General features: G+C 41.4%; 1 protein-coding gene across 1 annotated transcript in view; it reads left to right on the top strand.

Moving 5' to 3' along the window:
- The window catches only part of ENOPH1 (enolase-phosphatase 1), a 44,723-nt gene extending 24,962 nt beyond the window's left edge, over positions 1–19,761 (top strand). The window contains exons 4-6 of the mRNA XM_082272315.1: positions 915–1,047; positions 6,478–6,601; positions 19,487–19,761. Coding sequence (XP_082128441.1) covers positions 915–1,047; positions 6,478–6,601; positions 19,487–19,623 — 394 coding nt within the window. The 3' untranslated portion in view covers positions 19,624–19,761. The remainder of the gene's footprint in view (positions 1–914; positions 1,048–6,477; positions 6,602–19,486) is intronic.
- Positions 19,762–20,262: the final 501 nt, after the last annotated feature.

The raw sequence follows: 20,262 nt of genomic DNA, 5'->3' as shown, positions 1-20,262 counted from the left end.
TAACCCCTTTCCTGCCAGTGTCATTTTTGCAGTAACAGTGCATATGTATAGCGCTGATTACTGCAGTAATGTCACTGGTACCCCCAAAAGTGTCAAAAATGTCAGTCAAGGGTCCAATCTGTCCGCCGCAATGTCGCAGTACCACAAAAAAAAAACGCAGATCGCCGCCATTACGCGTTAAAAAAAAAACACCAAAAATGACAAAAATCTTTCCCTTTGTTAGTAAACGCGATAACTTTTGCGCAAACCAATCAAAATACGCTTTTTGCGATTTTTTTTTTACCAAACATATGTAGCATAAAACAAATTGGCCGAAAATGTTAAAAAATTTAGATTTTTACATTTTTTTGGGGGGAATTTCATATAAAAAAAATGTGAAAAATATTGTTATTTTTGCAAAATTTACGCTCTTTTTTTGTTTATAGCGCATGATCAAAAAATCGCACAGGTGATCAAATACCACCAAAAGAAAGCTCTGTTTGTGGGAAAAAAGGGACGTCAATTTCATTTGGGTACAGCATCGCACGACCGCGCAATTGTCCGTTAAAATCACGCAGTAAAAAATCGCAAAAAAAAACCCTGGTCTTTTAGCAGCCAAATCCTCCGGGGCTTAAGTGGTTAAACGAAAATCTTTCGTTTTTCCCGTATGAGAAAAATTTTGGAGTTTGTCCCTTTGAGAATTTTGGTACGAAAGTTCGTAAATAAGCTGACGAAAGTTGTTTACACACTATACGAAAATCATACGAAAGTTCTTTGGACGAAAATGTTCGCCGATTTTCTTATAGGGTGTACTAGCCTGTAGAATACAAGGGCAATCATACATGAAACCTGATTGTATATTACTGTTTTGAAAGTGATAAATGAATCCCTTCATTTTGATGTGCTGAATGAAACAATTTTAAATTTTTCCCTAGGGTTTATGCCGATGTTGTTCCAGCACTGAGAAAATGGAAGGAAGCAGGGAAAAAACGTTATATATTTTCCAGTGGTAGTGTTGAAGCACAGAAACTGTTGTTTGGATACTCAATTGAAGGTGACCTGCTTGAGGTACACTTTTATTTTGGATACTATCATCCTATTTGTTCTAGTTTGTGTTTTTGTGCAATATTTTCAAGATCATTTGGTCATTTTCAGTTTTAAACAAGGGAAAATATGTCTTTCTACATCAGGTAGGACCAGGGCTACTTTTATAAATCACAAGGCCCCGTACAGCCTACCTGGCCGCAAACCCCCCTCCCCCCACCGAACACACAGACAGTGTGCATTCAGGGCCACTCACCAGCACTACACAGCTGTCAAAATGTGGACCTGCAGCTGTGTTTGTATAGCCCTTGCATCCCCACAGAGTAACAGGTGGCCCCAACAAACTATTCATTTACACTGTATCTGTCAGAGAACCTATGTAAATGAGCCCTTAATTTTTTTCAAATATTTTTTTACGATATTTTTATTATTTTAAAATATTTTTTACAATTTCTTATTTTTTACCATTATTCTTACAATGTGTTTGGGGGGCTTGGGTGAAATATCAGGGGTCTGTATGGGCAAGAGAGCCTATGTGACTGAGCCCTTAATTTTTTCAAATTATTTTTTACAATTTGTTTACTTACTATTTTAAATATTTTTTTATTTTTTACATTTTTTTTTTTACAAATTTTATATTATTTTTTACAATTTGATAATTATTTTTTACATTTTTTTTTTTTACAGTTATTTTGGAGGGGCTTGGGTGAATTATCAGACCCCTGATATCTAACTTTTGAGACAGAGAAAGTGACTGGGGACACAGATCCCCAATTCTTTCTCTGCGTCCTCAGGCTTCTATTCATTCATAAGCTGAAGCATAGTAAACACAGTTTACAATTCTTCAGTTATGAATTAACACCATAAGTGATCGGTACCAATCACTCACTTTGTACATTCAGAAAAGGAAGGGGCCAGTAAATATCACATATGTACTGGCCCCTTCCCTTCTCTTCCTCCTGAAGTCGTCCCCCCTGCCCTGCAACAGTTGGCGGGAGGTAGAGAAAGCCGTCAGCGCTGCTGGGGTGGGGGGGACACAGTGTGGGCTCCTAGTCTAACTATATATTTAGAGCGAGAGTTGGTGATGTCACTACTGTGCTGCTCACTCTTCTTGTTGTAAAGGGGTACCAGAGATATTTGTGAATAAATTTACTACAAGTCCTCTCTTCCACCATGGCAGACGAACTTGTAGTTTGCAAAGGAATACAAGTCGGTCAACACTGCACTCGTAGTCCATTGACACTCCCTCCAGGGTGGTGGAGCCTGCCCTTGGCACTACATGGCCACATAATCTGGAAGCTCTTCTGGGATTGGCAACAAACAGCAGCGCCTTCACTTCATACAGCTCTGTATTCAGCCCACACATCCCTTACAGGCTGCAGGATGTCTAAAGGCACCACTACCCGCTGGCAACCTGGTCCAGGACAGCCGAATGGCCTCACTAATTTTTTTTACATAAGGCAGGCAAGATGGCAGCTCCAGATGAAACGAGGAGTTCAGCATGGGACATGCCCCCGTCTCATACAGCCCCTCTGAGTGATCCCAGCTCACAGTGCACAGATGTCCCTACAAAAGCCCATCTAAGAGAGGAAAAAAAACCTCACAGAAGGGACCTGCTATCTCCCCTGCTGCCTCTCCCCTCTCCAAAGGGACGGTGAGAAAAAACAGATGGCTTTTGCTGATGGCACATTTGCAGACTCACCACACACAGTACAGGCGGTCCCCGAGTTACGAACATCCAACTTACAAACGATTCCTACTTACAAACGGAGGGAGACAACAGGAAGTGAGAGGAAATCTACCCATAGGAAAGGAAATTCACTCCTGTAAGAGTTCTCAAGGGAAAAATGTGTCTTTACTGAAGCTTTATCACCACTGGTGAAAACAAACAGAGATGAAATCTTCTGAACAGGGGTACAGACAGCAAAACAAATGATACAGGGGTGTTATCCCTTCCCTATGCTATCCAAAAAACTTAAAAATTACTGTTTTGGCTGGAGCTACACTTAAAAAATGATGCCCGTTTCGACTTACAAACAAATTTGACTTAAGAACAAACCTTCAGACCCTAATAAAATAGAAAATCCTGTGAGCAACCTCCCTATATATATATATATATATATATATATATATATATATTAATAAAATGCCGCAAGCACTTCACTTCTCATATAAGTGTGAAAAATCTAAATAAATAAATAGTGTTGCGCAAATAGTAAAATTCAATGAAAACAACAAATATATTTGGGAAATAGGTGAATAAATAATATAATGATAATCAGTGCCCCTTCAAATAAATAAGTGATGCAAATAGCCAATATTAAAATAGTAAATCTGTAGAAAGAATCAATAAATCTTCAATAAATTAAGATAAAAAATGTGAATGAAGTACAAAAAAGAGAAAATCCCATATAATATTGACAGTAAAGTGCAAAAGTGTAGCAATGTTAATTAAATCCAGTCCATAAAAAAGTCCAAACAGTGTAATGGTGATAGACAAAAAGTTCCAAAAAAGTGCCCAGGCCACCTCAGAGTGGCTCGTGTATCCCCAATAGTGAGTGACCGAAGTGTCACAGTCCAACGACAACTGTGCACCCCCCTAAAAGTGGGCGCTCACCTTAAACAAGACATATTAGAGCATATATGCAGGGGATAATCCCCCTGATGAAGACACGTGGTCCCTTGTGTCGTCACGCGTAGGGGAGGGGCTAGGACGGACGGAACGCTTCGTTACCTGTTAACGAGACTGTCGGGCTGCCGTACGGAGGAGGCAAGCAGCTGCGGCGTCTCCTATTATACCACCACGGCATCTGCTTTGGGATATACATTGTACGAATGGCTTTTTAAAGGTGCATGGATGCACCTTCACATGTGAGTGCGCTTATTTTTATGAATAAAAGTATTTAAAAAAGGATTTCAGCACTATTGTCAGTTTGCTTATATTTGCATATAACGTTGGATTGCGGATTAATACATTGGCTGGATTGCTGTCGTCGTGTTGGAGCCATTCTGATGTACCTATGTGAGATCCCTTGCATATATGCTCTAATATGTCTTGTTTAAGGTGAGCGCCCACTTTTAGGGGGGTGCACAGTTGTCGTTGGACTGTGACACTTCGGTCACTCACTACTGGGGATACACCAGCCACTCTGAGGTGGCCTGAGCACTTTTATTGGAACTTTTTGTCTATCAACATTACACTGTTTGGACTTTTTTATGGACTGGATTTAATTAACATTGCTACACTTTTGCACTTTATTGTCAATATTATATGGGATTTTCTCTTTTTTGCACTTCATTCACATTTTTTATCCTAATTTATTGAAGATTTATTGATTCTTTCTACACATTTACTATTTTAATATTGGCTATTTGCATCACTTATTTATTTGAAGGGGCACTGATTATCATTATATTATTTATTCACCTATTTCCCAAATATATTGTTTTCATTGAATATTACTATTTGCGCAACACTATTTATTTAAACCTTCAGACCCTATCTTGTTTGTAACCCGGGGACCACCTGTACAGCAACCTCTGGGAGAGTTTCGTGCTACAGTTCAACCCGCCTCAGAATGCACTACAAAAAAGAATAAAAATGATTTCCCTAAAAAGTGACCTTCAAGCTGATGGGGTGGAGGAGACTTGAAATTGTTGAAAGAAAATTAGGGGAATTTGCAGATGCCCATAGCAGCTTAGTAGATGGCTTTCATGATCACAACACTGACATCCAGTGGCTGAAAACCAAAATTGCAGATACTGAAGATAGATCAAGAAGGAATCATTTAACATTCCAAAGGAATCCCGGAATCTGTTACGTCTCCTGAACTCATTCTGTATCTGCAGCAGCTTTTGAAAGCCTTACTTCCCTTTGAGAATCCTAAAGATTTTGTTATTCATAGAGCTCATATATTGGCAAAACCAAATTCGCTACCTGACTCGATCCCTAAAGACATAATCGCCAGAATTCACTTTTTCCATATTAAAGAGCAGGCTATCGCAGCATCCAGGAAAATAGGGAATAGACCCCTTCTCGAAATTTCAAATCTTAGCTGACCTGTCCTGCCGCAACTATGCAGCAACCCAAAAAGTTAATTTCCCTAATTAGTCAATTGCGGGAATGCCAAATATCCTATAAATGGGGATTTCCTACTAAATTACCAATAACGCATCCGTGCCATTTTTTACACCATTCACTTTTCCAGAAAATGCAGCTAAGCTACTGCCTCAATGGGGCATTACATCTGACAACATACGGAAACCAACCCCGCACCACACCACCCCCCCCCCCCCCCATCGCGCTAAGCCTCCAAAGTAAATCTGAGGAGACTGGTGCACCGTTGAACGCAGTCATTCAATGTAACATACAGACTTACCATCTTTTGTGCCTTTCTAACCTCCTAGGTGTGTCTAACAATTGAAATCATTACGCTGAGCACCATTGCTTTCCATACCCCCACCTGTATGAGATGCATTGTTCTTATTACTCTTGCAATCTGCAGCCTTATTACTTGTTATTACTCTTTCAATCTACCATTTAAAGTCCTCAATAACAGACAGTTTCTTGCATAATGCTTTCTGTTCTTGTTTGATATACTTTTGTGTTTTTTTTATATACTTTTGTGTTTTTCCTCTGAAATCTGGGAACAATAAAATTGTTCCCTGCTGGTATAATACCTCTATTGGCATTGCTGCCTCTGATGCCATAGAACTGATTATATTTCTGCTCCACTGGGTGATCGATATCTCCCCCCTAGGAAACGTGTAGCGCTGTTCCAAGCATCTAATGTAATTTTCACATATCCTTGAAAATTATATCTCTGAATTTATAAAAGCCTTAATAGCCCATATAAGAGATCCATGATGTGAAGAGAAGCTCTCGGCAAGAGAGCTGAAGGAAGAGTGTGCAGGAGCTTGGCATTGCACCTGCCATCCACTGATCGTGGGTGTAATGATTTGCAGGGTCTTGTGAAAACAAAATAATAAAAGGAAAATTTTTTTTCCTGAAAAAAACTGTGTATTTTTTATTTTTCTTTAAGGTGAATTTAGCCTTTTTTTTTCCATTAGTTTTTTCTTTATTTTTCAAAACTAGAGATACAAAATTATACAAGTATTACACATAGGATACATCTTGTGTAAGGAAAAAGAAAATGTAAACTGTACAAACAAGTACTAAAAGTTACATAAATGGTTACTTAAATGGTTAGGTCCTTCTTTTGATGCTGTAAATATGTCTATTTAGCTCACTATAAGGTTACCAGATAAGTATATTTCAATTTTCAACTTGCCAGAAATATGTCCGTGAATTTAGCCTTTAAGAGCTAATTGCGTTTTTAGGAAAACCATTTTTTTTCTGTACTTTAAAGGGATAAAATGTGCATGTATTGCAGAAATGTACTGCTTTTGTTTTGTTTTGATTGTGCCTTGACATAAACTTAATATATTTTCCAGTTTATTCAAGGGCATTTTGACACTACCATTGGGTCTAAAATGGAGAGCGAAAGTTACAGAAAAATTGCTGATCAAATTGGATGCTCAACTAAAAATATTCTTTTTTTAACTGATGTTACTAAAGGTAAGCATACTTACACCTGCAGGAGCATAACTCTTCTATATCATAAGGTGCAAGAACATATAGCAGTATCAAAGAGCCAGAATCAGAGTTAAAATCCCTCCAAAGTCATAGAAATGCTTACTTGAACAGCTATCCTCAGAACAAGTGACTACTACAGAATCAGATCAACTATTTAGGGATCATGGTCCTTGGTAATTCAGTGTATAAAAGGATGAGAGTGCAACAGGTTTGAGCGACATTAAGTTTCTTTATCTTAACAGATCACAACGTAAAGCCGGCGTGTTTTAGAGGCACACAGCTGTCCCTTCATCAGGGCTAAAGGATAAGATACCATAAAAAACATTCAGATAAAAAATATTGTAAACCATAACTACATGATTGATCAGGTATGGTGTACTGAAACAATACAATATATAGTAAAACCTTGGTTGGCGAGCATTGGTTCTGAAAACATGCTTGTAATCCAAAGCACTCTTTTATCAAAGCAGATTTCCTCATAAGAAATAATAGAAACTCAGATGATTCGTTCCACAACCATTTATTCATAAGTCTTTCAGTTTATAGTCCAATAGTGAAAAAGTTACAGCAATGTGAGGTTGTGTAACCATAAAATGTCCATTCAAAATTGGAAGCCTCCACAAGGGGATTAGAAGCAAAATCCAGCAGAAGCTATAGTGTATAAAAGAGAAGAGAGGTGCCTCTAAGGGTCCTTTCACACGAGCGGTGCACTCGGCTGACTCTTTTCTCAGCGGGGATCGATCCGCCGATCCCCGCTGAGCAGGCGGTTGACAGCTCCTTCTCTGCTTACTTTGCAGAGACGGAGCTGTTAGAGCCCCACTTTCCTCTATGAGAGATTGGATGAAAACGGACCGCCTGTCTGTTTTCATCCAAACCAATCCTCTAGATGGATTTCACAGACAGGATCGGATAGAAGCGGGTGTCAGCAGGGATGTCTCCGCTGACATCCGCTGGTCCATAGAGGTACATGGAGCATCCGATCAGGTCCACCTGAAAAACTGACAGGCGGACCGGATCGGATAGCCCGTGTGAAAGGGGCCTTAATGTAGCAATATGGTTGCATTTAACCACTTCTGGACCGGGCCATTTTCTGACACCTGTTGTTTACAAGTTAAAATCAGTTCTTTTTCTCAGAAAATTACTTAGAACCCACAAACATTATATATTTTCTTTTTGGCAGAGATCCTAGAGAATAAAATGGAGATCGTTGCAATATTTTTTATCACACCGTATTTGCGCAGAGGTCTTACAAACGTAATTTTTTTGGAAAAAAAATACACTTTTTTGAATTAAAAAATAAGAAAACAGAAAGTTAGCCCCATTTTTTTCTATAATGTGAAAGATAATGTTACGCCAAGTAAATAGATACCCAACATGTCATGCTTCAAAATTGCGCACGCTCGTGGAATGGCAACAAACATTGGTACCTAAAAATCCCCATAGGTAACATTTAAAAAATTTCTACAGGTTACCTGTTTAGAGTTACAGAGGAGGTCTAGGGCTCAAATTATTGCTCTCGCTCTAACGGTTGCAGCGATGTGTGGTTTAAACACCATTTACATATGTTGACAGAACTTGCGTGTGCGTTCGCTTCTGCGCGTGAGCTAACGGGGACGGGGCGCTTTATTTTTTATTTTTTCAGTTTAGTTAATCTTTTATTTTTACACAGTTTTTTTTTTTAAAACATTTTTGATCACTTCACTCTTATTCTTGTTACAAGAATTGTAAACATCCCTTGTAATAGAAATAAGCATGACAGGACCTCTTTAATGTGAGATCTGGGGTAAAAAAGACCTCAGATCTCACACCTTTACTAAAAAAAAAAAAAAAAAAAAAAGTAATTTCTCTTTCGTTCATTGACGGACACAGCGACATATCTTCATTAGTCGAATGGGTTATGCTGCGCTTCCTAGGAGTAGGACACTAGGCGGAAAAGGGTTAACAAAGTTAACAGAACTTTTAACTACGCCCATAGGGCAGTCCCAGGTGGTATACTCCCACTTCCTGCTCTAAGATTCAGTTTTTAATCAACTGTTGGATTGGGCGACGCACTGGATAGTCTAGATCAGTGTTTCTCAACCTTTTTTCAGTCAAGGCACCCTTTAAAAATTATGGACAGTCTCGAGGCGCCCCATTCTAAAATGTAAAAACTATTCTAATAGTCTTACATAATGCAGCAACATTTACAAGTCCAAGTAGGGCACCCAACGTTAGAGGTGATTTATTCTTCCAAAGCAAATACACTTTTGTAAACTGGTTTGACTAGTATTCCAATGTTTCTCTTCTCCCTCAGTTTTTCTCTATCATTCAGCTAAGGTGAGGGGCAGGGGAGGGTCAAACAAGGATGCTATGCAGGCGACTGACATCCTTCTTATCAACTGATTATGCCAATGGTCGTTAGGACGCCGGCAGTTAGAAGGTTGTAAATGTGCACAATGAAAACCTTTTTTTTTTAAAATTTTTGAGCAATTTTTAGCCATTTTGCCAAGGCACCACTGAAGAAATCTCAAGGCACCCCAGGGTGCCTGGGCACACTGTTTGAAAAAGGCTGGTCTAGATCCTGATGGTCACCCCAGTCCGATCAGACAGCATGTGCAGACCTCAGCTCCGCGCTAGCTTGGCCATGACATGCTCCCCTGTAGGGAGGGACTGGCTTGCGAGTGGGACACCTCGCACAGATGCACACGACCTGGTCGAGGCCGGAGTCGCAGCGTTTTTTGGGCCAGCAGCACCTCTTGTTCCAAGATGAGGAGGTGACCTGCATGGAGTGAATCCTGCTGTGTCTTCAGTGGTGAGTAACCCCCCCCTTTTCTCCCTCTGGAAGTTAGGGACTGGTGCAGGTCCTCCTGGGGTCAGTGATCTTACAGGTGAGCTGCCTTAGTTTTTTAACTACCCTCAATGGGGGTTTTGTTCCATCCCTTCCCACCCCCCTCACCCCCTCCACATTTTCCATCATCTCCCCCCTAAGGGGGCGTCCATTTATCCTTTATGTGATGGGGTTGCTAGTTGTCGTGGTATGTGTGGGGCCAGGAGTGCTTACGGTACTGGAGGGGTCCCGGGTGGGCTTGTGTGGGGTTTGGGCGGACAGTTTTTGCTCCTGCAGGCGCCGCCATTGTGTGGCATGTGGGCTGTTTGGTGGTGGCCGGGGCTACTGAGCATGCGCGGGGCCATTTTCCTGTAGTCCGACCTTGCCGGAGCTAATGTGCATGCGCAACAGCCATTTTCTAGTAGCCGCATTTCATCACATCCTCAGTTAGCTGTTTGCTGCAAGAGAATTGGCGCCTCTTCTTCCCTCTCCCTGATACGGCAGAGACGTGGGTGGTGGTGAATCCTGGGGCCTTTTCTCCCTGCCTGATCAAGCTATTGCAGCGTTCTGGGACCTGTAGTCCCACAGGAATTAATATTGCTGGGGTTTTTAATATTAATAGAGCTCTGTTAAAACTTTTCACTGTGTTCCCATTGCGGCACCATGATGAAGCCGGCCGAACATGTCTCACCACCAGACCCACTCTCAGAGGGGGGATATTCATGGTCCCATTCTGCTATGGCAGCCATGACGGCGGTCCTACAATCTTTAGTGTCAAAAGTGGACATGGTTTTGCAAATGAAACCTGCCAAAAAGCACCTGCTGTCCTCTCCTATTTTATTTGCCTCCTCAGAATCTGAGGCTGGAGTGCCCACCACGGACGTTAGTCACCCCACAGGGTCCGTGTCCACGCATCTCAAGTGTTCTGACAGTGAGGATGATTCCTCTTCCTCCACTTCGGCGCAGGAAAAAGCGCTGGTAGAGTCACTGATTGTGTCAGTGCGGGAAACTTCAAAAATGGAGGGCGCAGCGGATGCTGCATCGGCCACGCCGGTGCTGTTTGGCACCCGCAGACCTTCCAGAGTGACTAAAGTGTTTCCTTTCCCTGCCTTCAACGAGATTGTTGCTAGCCAATGGGGTTCTCCAAAACGTATGGCTGGGATTCCTAAGCGTTTTGCTTTGATCTCTTGATATCTCTTTGAAGAGTTCCTGGTAAAGAAACTGACGGTACCACCAGTGGTGGACTCCTAGGTTTCGAGGTTGAATAAAGCCAAATTTTTACCTGTGGAGAACGCTCTGTCCTTTAAGGATCCTACGGATAGGAAGGCTGAAGCACTGGTACGCCATCTTTTTACCATGGTTGGTTCAATTTTGAGACCGCTGTTTGCCATTACCTTGGTCTTCCAGACCTTGACGGAGTTGGCGGAGCTGTTACGCCAAGATTTGAAGGAGGGTCAGCACCCTCAGGAAATGGCTGAGCTGGCAGAGCAAATAATTCAGGGATTGCAATATATCTGCGATGCCTCCCTGGATGCAGCTCCATTAGCCTGCAGGGCATTGGAGATCACAATGAGAAATTTGCAGGAGTTCGGCTGGATTCTGGATTTTCAAAAGTCAGCCTTGACTCCCTCCAGCAAGTTGGACTTACTGGGGCTGACTCTGGATTCAGCGTCAGCCCAGGTGTTTCTCCCGGAGTCAAAACTCTTGAAGTTGCAGCAGGCAATTCGCCTCCTGTTATCCAATCCTCAGTCGTCTCTGAGGACCTGCATGCAGGTGCTGGATTTGATGGTCTCCACTTTTGAGGCCGTTCCCTTCGCTCAGTTCCATACCTGGCTTCTGCAAAAAGAGATTCTAACCAAATGGGACAAGCATCCACAGTCTCTGGACAAATTGATTCTGTTTAGCCGGATGACGAGAGGGTCTCTGCTTTGGTGGCTCCGCTCCCCGACACTTCATCAGGGAAATCATTCCTCCCACTGTTCTGGACAGTGGTGACTACAGATGCCAGTCTGTCTGGATGGGGGGGGGGGGGGGGTCCTGGGCATGGATTCAGCCCAGGGGGTCTGGTCCTCATAGGAGTACAGTCTGCCTATCAACATTGTGGAAATTGGAGCCATCAGACTTTGCCTACTTCGGCCTACGAATCATCTGCGGGGGTGTTCGGTGTGGATCCAATCGGACAATGCCACGGCTGTGGCATACATCAATCAGCAAGGGGGCACCAGAAGTGCCCTAGTGGCAAAAGAAGTGGCCAGTATTCTGCAATGGGCGGAACATTTTGTTCCAGCGCTATCGGCAGTGCACATTCCAGGTGTGGAAAATTGGCAGGCGGACTACCTCAGTCGTCAGGCTCTGTGTCCGGGAGAATGGTCTCTTCACTTGGAAGTCTTTCGCTAGCTGTGCCTTTGGGGGTCACCAGATGTGGACCTGTTGGTCTCTCGTCTCAACGGGAAGGTTCCGAGGTTCGTTGCGAGGTCTCTGGATCCTTTGGCGGATCCCGCGGGTGCTCTGGGGGCCCTTGGGGCCAGTATCATCTGATTTATGCTTTTCCTCCAATACAGCTACTGCCGAGACTTAGTATACAGGCGCATCTCATAAAATTTGAATATAATCAAAAAGTTAATTTATTTCACTAATTCAATTCAAAAAGTGAAACTATAATTTATTTAGATGCGTTTCACACAGAATGATATATTTCAAGCATTTCTTTCCTTTAAATAAAAAAAATATTTTTCACTTTCTTCTATATAACATTCCCCCAAAAAAATTAAAAATCAACATTTTTTAACATTTTAGGCCAATTTGTTTTCTGCTACATATTTTTGGTAAAAAAAATCGCAATAAGCGTATTTTGATTGGTTTCGCAAAAATTATCGCATTTACTAACTACGGGAAAGATTTATGTCATTTTTATTTATTAATTTTTTTTTGCTAGTAATGGCGGCGATCTGCGATTTTTAGTGAGACTGCGACGTTGGGACGGACAGATCGGACCCCTGACTGACATTTTTGACACTTTTGGGGGAACCAGTGACATTACTACACTAATCAGTGCTACAAATATGCACTGTTACTGTAATAATGATACTGGCAGGGAAGGGGTTAACACTGTGGGTGATCAAGGGGTTAAATGTGAGCCTAGGGGAGTGATTCTAACTGTGGGGGGGGGGGGCGTGGCTTGTGAAATGATCAAAGAGACCTGTAATCCTACATAGAAGGATCACAGGCACTCTGTGATCATTCCAGAGAGAACAACGGTCAGCTGTGTTTACAATAGCTGATCGTCCTCTATCGGAGTCCCCGCTGCCGAGTGGGGCGGAAGCACGCTCGCCCTCTAGCTGCAGATGCACAACCGACGTATACCTACGTTGGTTTGCGCAGGAGGGGCTGCCTGCCGCAGTATAACTAAGGCAGGTGGTCCTTAAGTGGTTATGGAGATGCTGATTTAATTTTCCAGGAGGACTTGGCATCTGCCCGCACTGCCAAAAGTACCAATACCTGGTTAAATGATCATGGTATCACTGTGATTGATTGGCCAGCAAACTCGCCTGATCTAAACCCCATAGAGAATCTGTGGGGTATTGTCAAGAGGAAGATGAGAGACACCAGACCTAACAATGCAGACGAGTTGAAAGCCGCTATCAAAGAAACCTGGGCTTTCATAATACCTCAGCAGTGCCACAGGCTGATCACCTCAATGCCACGCCACGTTGATGCAGTAATTCATACAAAAGGTGCCCTGACCAATATTGAGTGCATACTATACTGTACATGGACATACTTTTCAGTAAGCCAACATTTCTGTATTACAAACCTTTTTTTATTGGTCTTATGTATCATTCTAATTTTCTGAGATACTGAATTTTGTGTTTTCACTAGCTGTAAGCCTTAATCATCAAAATTAAAATAAAAGAAATGCTTGAAATGTATCACTCTGTGTGTAACACTTCTATACATGGGCATCCGCAGGTAGGGGCAAGGGGGGGGGCAAATACCCCCTCTGGAATCTCAACTTCCCCTTTCAAGTGGTTGTTAAGCCACTTTATACCATCCTGTCTGGTCTGTTTAATAATCCTGTGTGCCTGTGTATGTGTTTTAAAAAAAAATAAGCCTTTTTTTGCCAGTTTTCAGAGGGCCGAGTGCTGCTCACGTGACCCGTCAGGTCTTTCCTCTCCCCATCCGACAGCTGCCTGCAGGGCCAAGGATTCCTCACTGGAATCAGTCTGGGGGAGAGGAGGAGAGAGGCAACGAGTCACGTGAGCGGCGAGTGGCACTCTAAAAACTTGTAAAGAATGGCTTATTTTTATAAAACACAGACACGGGGCACACAGAATTAATAAATAGACTGTAGACAGGATATGAAACTTTAAATAAAACTACAGCAGCAGGAGGGGAGGGGCACTGACACAGGAGCAGACTGGCAGGGAGGGAGGGGGAAGAGAGGACAGGAGGGCTGCAGATGACGGAGGCACGTAAACTGACCACAGTGTCAGGGCTCAGCAGCCATGGTATACCATGGTCAGTTTACAGAAGGGAGGACATAGCCAGGCAGGGTCAGCCAAGTATTTTAGGCGATAGAAGGGGCCAAATTACACAGCAAAACACAGTGCTATATCACATGCTTTAAGGGAACATGATCAATATTTTTTTTTTTTTAGGTTAACAAATGCTTTAAAAATAAATGCTGCTGTTTGCTCTTCAAAAATAAATACTCATAATAAGTATAATGACTAAGCCCCTCCCCTTCATGACATTGTTGAAAAGGGGCGTAGCATGGGTGACCTTAAAATTATGCCCCCCCCTGAAAAAAGTTCTGCGGACGCCCATGCTTCTATATAAAATATATGAGTTTCACTTTTTGAATTGAATAACTGAAAAAAAATAAATTTTTGACGAGATTCTAATTTTATGAGATGCACCTTCTTAGAACACCACACTTTATCAATAGGTGATGTCGTTGTTGCTTTAGCTATTCTTATTTTTATTGTTTTATGCTCTCTTATCCCTCAGCCCTGATGCAGGGATAACGGCGTGCCCCTAATCACCTTGGCTTTATCCTTTTGACCTATTGTCAAGATAAATACATTTTTAATCCAAACCTGTGGCACTCTTATCCTCTTATGTACAGTATTAAGAAGGTGAATGATCACTAAGCCCCCATTCACACAGGAGTGGCTTGTAATGTGATTTGGTGACAGATCAAAACGCATTATAAGTCACATGGTATTGTCCGCAACGACACTATTGCAATCGGTGCCAGGCCAGCTTGTCGGTGCCGCATCGATTTGAAAAATGAGTTCCTGCACTACTTTTGCCGATTTCAGTTGCGACTTGCATAGACATCTGTACATGAAGCTGCACAGATGTCTTCAAAGTCGCACTGACATGCGGCTTTGAAATTGTGCGATTTCAGATGAAGTTGCGCAATTTCAAAGCCACATTCAGTGTGAACGAGGTGTAAATGGTTGATCTTTTTCTGTTTGAAGTAGGTGATGTTAGAAGTTAACAAAGTGCCCACTGGGTGTCAGCATTCAGTCATATAAAGAGATATTGTTACTTTATCCATTTAGTTCAACCAACATACATTGTTTTGAATTTAATCGATTTTGGAATAAGGCTGTAACATAACAAAATATGAAAAAAGTGAAGAGCTGTGAATACTTTCCGGATGCATTGTATGTGTGGCATTTGGTAATATGTAATATTTACTGATTTAGAGAAGTTCTGCAATTTTGGCTTTAGCAGACAGTAGGCTGCCATTTTATTCTCTTTCATGGAAAGCTGTACTGATATAAAAAAGAAGGCTGTCTTTCCAAAATTCTTTTTTTATTTCTCTTCTATGTATTTTTAACCACTTCCAGACTGCCCACCGCAGATTTACGTTGGTACTTTGAAGTTAAATACCCATAACCCCGGTATTTTTTTAATCTGCGGGCGGTCCTCTTTCACATAAGGGTGGTCCAAGCGGCGGATTCGCCACGGGATCACCCTTACAGTGCGGCAGGAGAGGTGCCCCCCCTCCCGCTGCTTCCCGGATGTTTTCCCCGCTTACCGGATCCCGCCGGCAGCGGGGAAAACTATCCCATCCGCGCTCCTCACAGGCAGGAAGTCGAGTGAGGGCAAGACGGCCCCACTCAAGTTTATGGTCTTGGAGGACCGGAGCGACGTTAAACGCCATCTCCTAGTAACGCATTTAAAGATTCCATTTTTTTTCATCATGAAAAAAATGACTTTTTTAACTTGTAAACAACAAGTATCAGAAATAGGCACCGGTCCTTAAGTGGTTAATAAAATGCTAGTTCTTTGGCCATCAAGCTGGGCCATTGGCTTTCATAATTTTTGATTCACTGACCCAGTACCAGCATAAGCTCTGGGTCACTGACTTAGCCTATCTAAAGCCAAAACTTTCTTTTAGCTTTGGGTAGAGTGGCGAGAGTGGTTAGAACCCCTGTCAGGTTTTTATTGCTGCTTGTGTCCCTGTAGGGGAAATACACTCTCTCAGTTTGTTCTGGTGACCATTGTCACTCTGCTCTATTCTGATGAGTAAGGAAACAAATGTTTCCAAGATACAGAATGCTCATTCAGACCAATGCAGACAGTACCCTCTAGTGGTTATCATAAAAATCTGGTTTACATAATAAATGGATGCAAACACATAGCCAGGCAATGTTACCGGTGAGAGAATGTCATTTCTGTAATAGTAATCCATCAGATAGGCCTTTTTAATAAAAAATATATAATGTTGAGTGCAAGTGAAATTATACTTTAAATAGTGCAAGATACTGTATATTCTGTAGAAGAAATCTAAGAATATAGAAAGCAGGGTTATAAAGAGAAAAAAAAAGATGGCGATGGAGGATGAAAAGATGTGCAAGCAAAAGATCAAGATTGAATGAAATTAAAAAGCTAAGAAGGGGACGGATGATTAAGCAGTCTTAACAATATTGATAAATATTTGCCGTAGGCTCTTTTTTTTTTTTTTTTTGTTGACAGCTGTGAGTGAGCAGAGAACAGCTCTGTAAGAATTGAGGACATGCCGTTTTAAGTGTCAGTTCAAATTGATGCGATGCGAGAACCCTGCGAATCCACTGCGTGTTCCAGCATCGCACCCAACTCACAGGCAGTTCACACTGCCATATGCGAACTGCTGGCAGTGTCAATACAATGTTAACGACACCCCCAGATTAGTTTGCATATCGCAGTGCGAATTTTCAATTCGGGCAGGAATCAGATCACATTGGAGTGAACACCCATGGGATCTGATTCTGGTGCTGTCCAAAAAAAGGGTTTTGTGGGACTTTGGTTCGAATGCAATGGAAAGTCAGCCATGCAATCTGTATGGCTGAATTCACATCACACAGACATTGAATGTGATATGCACAGCAGTGCGCTCCGAATTACATGTGATGTCTGACATTGCATATTCGTGAATCGGCACTAAGATTGAGAGCGGGGGTGAATCGAGATCGCAATTTTTTAATGATTAATTAATTGTGTAGCTCTACTGTATATTGGTATTGGTATCAATTACTAAATATATACAGTAAATGACTAAGCAATTGCAAATAAACTTCAACTGCTATATTAGAGTTAACACTAAGCCTCCTTTCACATTAGGTCGCTCCGACTTAGCGGGCGACCTGTGAAGTCGCGTGCAGCGCGACTTCGGCGCGACTTGCACGGACTTCACATAATGGAAGTCAATGCAAGTCGCCTCCAGGTCGCCCCGAAGTAGTACAGGACCCTTTTTCTAAGTCGGAGCGACTTGTGTCACTCCTAATAGAACGGCTCCTGTACTACACAATGGGAGCGTGAGGACCGCGACTTGTCAGGCTGACGAGTCGCGGTCCAAGTCGTACCAGTGTGAATGCGGTCTTAAAGTATATCTCAATTTATACTGCACTAAAAAACAAACATATGTGTAAAAAATAAAATTCCTCCCGAAAAAGAAGTTAGAAAATTTGTGATACAAAAGACCTCCAGGCGTGACAAAGTCACAATCAAAAAAAATCCAGGTAAACACTCTTTTAAAAATATATGTGTGCAGTCCAAAATGTGTCCCAAAATTTCCATCGCCATACAAAAGTCCTCCAAACATAACAAGACCATGATCCAAAATCTATGTAAACACTCCTTCAATGAGATGTGTGTGTACTACAGGCCAATGTTATATTGTCCTAAAGTTTCCACCACATTAAGAATCTTCAATATATGTAAAAGTGTTCACTTTACCACACTAAAGCCCCGTACACACGTACTGATCGTCGGCCGAACGATCGGCCGTCTTTTGTCCCCGGGCTGTCGTGTCTGTTGAAAACTGCAAAAGACTGCACACGAATTTTGTTGGCCAACAACAGCCGACTGCAGAAGTGATGTCATGTGATGGTTAACTTTCCGTGTCTTTTTTCTTTTCTGAGCATGCCCAGTCTTGCAAATCTGCTGTCTGTCGGCCGAAATCTGTACTGACTGGCGAACAATCGGCCGTTCTGGTGTTGGCCAACAAAAATTTTAATGCCTGCACACCCGATTCTGTTCGGCCGAAAATGCGCTGTCGGTTGTCGGAAGCATCATACTAACAAGCCGACAATCGGCCGATCGTTCGGCGGCCGAATATTTACGGCCGACAATCGGTACATGTGTACGGGGCTTTAGGGAATGCACTTGCCAAAAAAGTATGCCTATCTTGTTATAGAATAGGCAAACACGGTTTGTGAAGGCTTAAAACAGATGGGAATTACACTTGCCTCAATCTCCACTAACTGCAACAATCTCATTTCATTGCAATGGAAAGTTTGTACTCTTTGGAACTCATTTGGTGTCATCATAGTGACCCCATCAGCACTAATTTTTATAAAATGAACTAAAGTGGCTTTACAACAGGTAGTTACCTCATATATTAAAGAATAATAGGAGAAGTCTCTGACAGAGGATTTAACTCTTCCCCACTTCATCCAAGTAAAAAAAGCTGCTTGGTTGATGCAGTTCTTTGCAATGATTGCTGGAATCCTGCTGTTATTTATATAATCTATAGGCCGGGTTTGCGCTTTATAACAAAAAACTGGCACATTAAAACGCCGTCACATCAAAGCTGATTTTCTGTTTCAAATATCGTTGAGGGAAACATATACTGATTTTAATTGGGGATTTATAGTGTATAAAAGTTAGTAATTCTTAGAGAATTACTTGTAAGATGATATAATTCATCTCTGTGTGAATTTAACCTGGTGCTTTTCTCTGGATATGTAATAATGCATAGGATAAGAATGTTTTTGGTGACCCAAAGAGTGTACCTGTGCAAGTTTCCATAAGAAGTAAGAGTCGGGTATTTTTTTTATGACTGATGAATAGAAGAATTTTAAAATGTATTAGTAAATCCAGTGAATTGCAGGTAATGTGTGCACAATAGAACACAATAATATAAAGTTACTTGACATGGCTTGCCCGGTTTCTCAGGAAGTCATTTTAAAGCAATAGGAACAGATCCAAGAGATTGTAATAATAGGATCTTTCAGCTTTGACTTATTTTATTGGCACTCAATTAAGTTTGGATTTTCTATTTCTATTAGACTTTGACATACTACTTCTGTATGTTTATGGTCAGTTCTCATTTTACTTTTTTAGCTTCCTGTCATTTGACATATTATCTGAGAAATCCAAAAAGGGTGTCCTAAACCGGCAGCAGCAAAAGTGTCAGTGCTTTCACCAACAGGTACATGAACTTGTCTGTGTCTGCACCAGGCACACCTTCCTCAGTGCACACCACCCCTCCCCAGCCACTCACACTGACTGGTGTGCCAACATGCTGAAAAAAAAAAAAAATAGAACAGCAAGATGATTTCTGGTTACCCGCACTTTGCATTTAAAATATAATTGTAATAAATTGAATTGTATAGCCTCTAATAAAAAAAAATATGATATATATATATATATATATATATATCATGTTTTTTTTTATTAGAGGCTATACAATTCAAATATATATATATATATATATATATATATATATAAAAGGTTTTATATGAATCTTGCTTATTACCGCAGTATACTTTTTTTTTCTACAGAGGCGAAGGCTGCAGTGGAAGCGGGAATGACCGTGGCTATAGTGGTGAGACCTGGTAATGCAGCACTAACAGATGAGGAGAAAGCCAGCTACCCACTTATATCCTCATTTGAGCAGATAACTTTGCACCCTGTATAATAACTTTTTTTTCTTTTGCATAAAATAAATTAAAAAGCATGAAACATAACTGTCACTTTTTCTTTATTTGAATGATATAATGCTAACCCAACATCTATTAATGAAAATCTCCAAAATAAACAGATATTATTACTGAAATGTATGTTTAATTGTAAGCCTATGTTAAATTCTAAGAATATTCAAAATTGCAATTGAGGGTCACTCCACAATGCGATAAGCACTTCCATTTGTTTTGCATGCTCTGTGCACAATGAGAATTGCAGAGCGGACTTTCTTCCTCCCTACCACCAATGTGTGATAAAGATTGACAACACAGCCTGGGAAATAATGCTAACTCTCAGGCCGCTGTCCTTATGAATCAAGGGAGGACAACGATTGGGTCTGAGGCTAAGCGGAAGGATAGATTTTCCTGGATGCAGGTATGTGAGAGCAACCAATAACCACGGAATGTTAAAGAACTCAAGTCTCTAAATTAAAATGCTATGGCAATAAGGCCAGCCGCTATATTTATCAATTTCTATGAAGGGAGGGCACTGGCATGCTTACATGTTCAGATTCAAGGCTCATTCACATTTCTACAGTCTGTTGTGGCACATTGTTACACACATCACTGTGCATTGCATTAATTCTATGTTAAGA

This window comes from Pelophylax lessonae (assembly GCF_965119305.1).
Source record: "Pelophylax lessonae genome assembly, chromosome: 1".
Classification (NCBI taxonomy): Eukaryota; Metazoa; Chordata; class Amphibia; order Anura; family Ranidae; genus Pelophylax; species Pelophylax lessonae.
The sequence above is the reverse complement of the archived record's forward strand: the minus strand, read 5'-3'. Positions and strand labels throughout refer to the sequence as shown.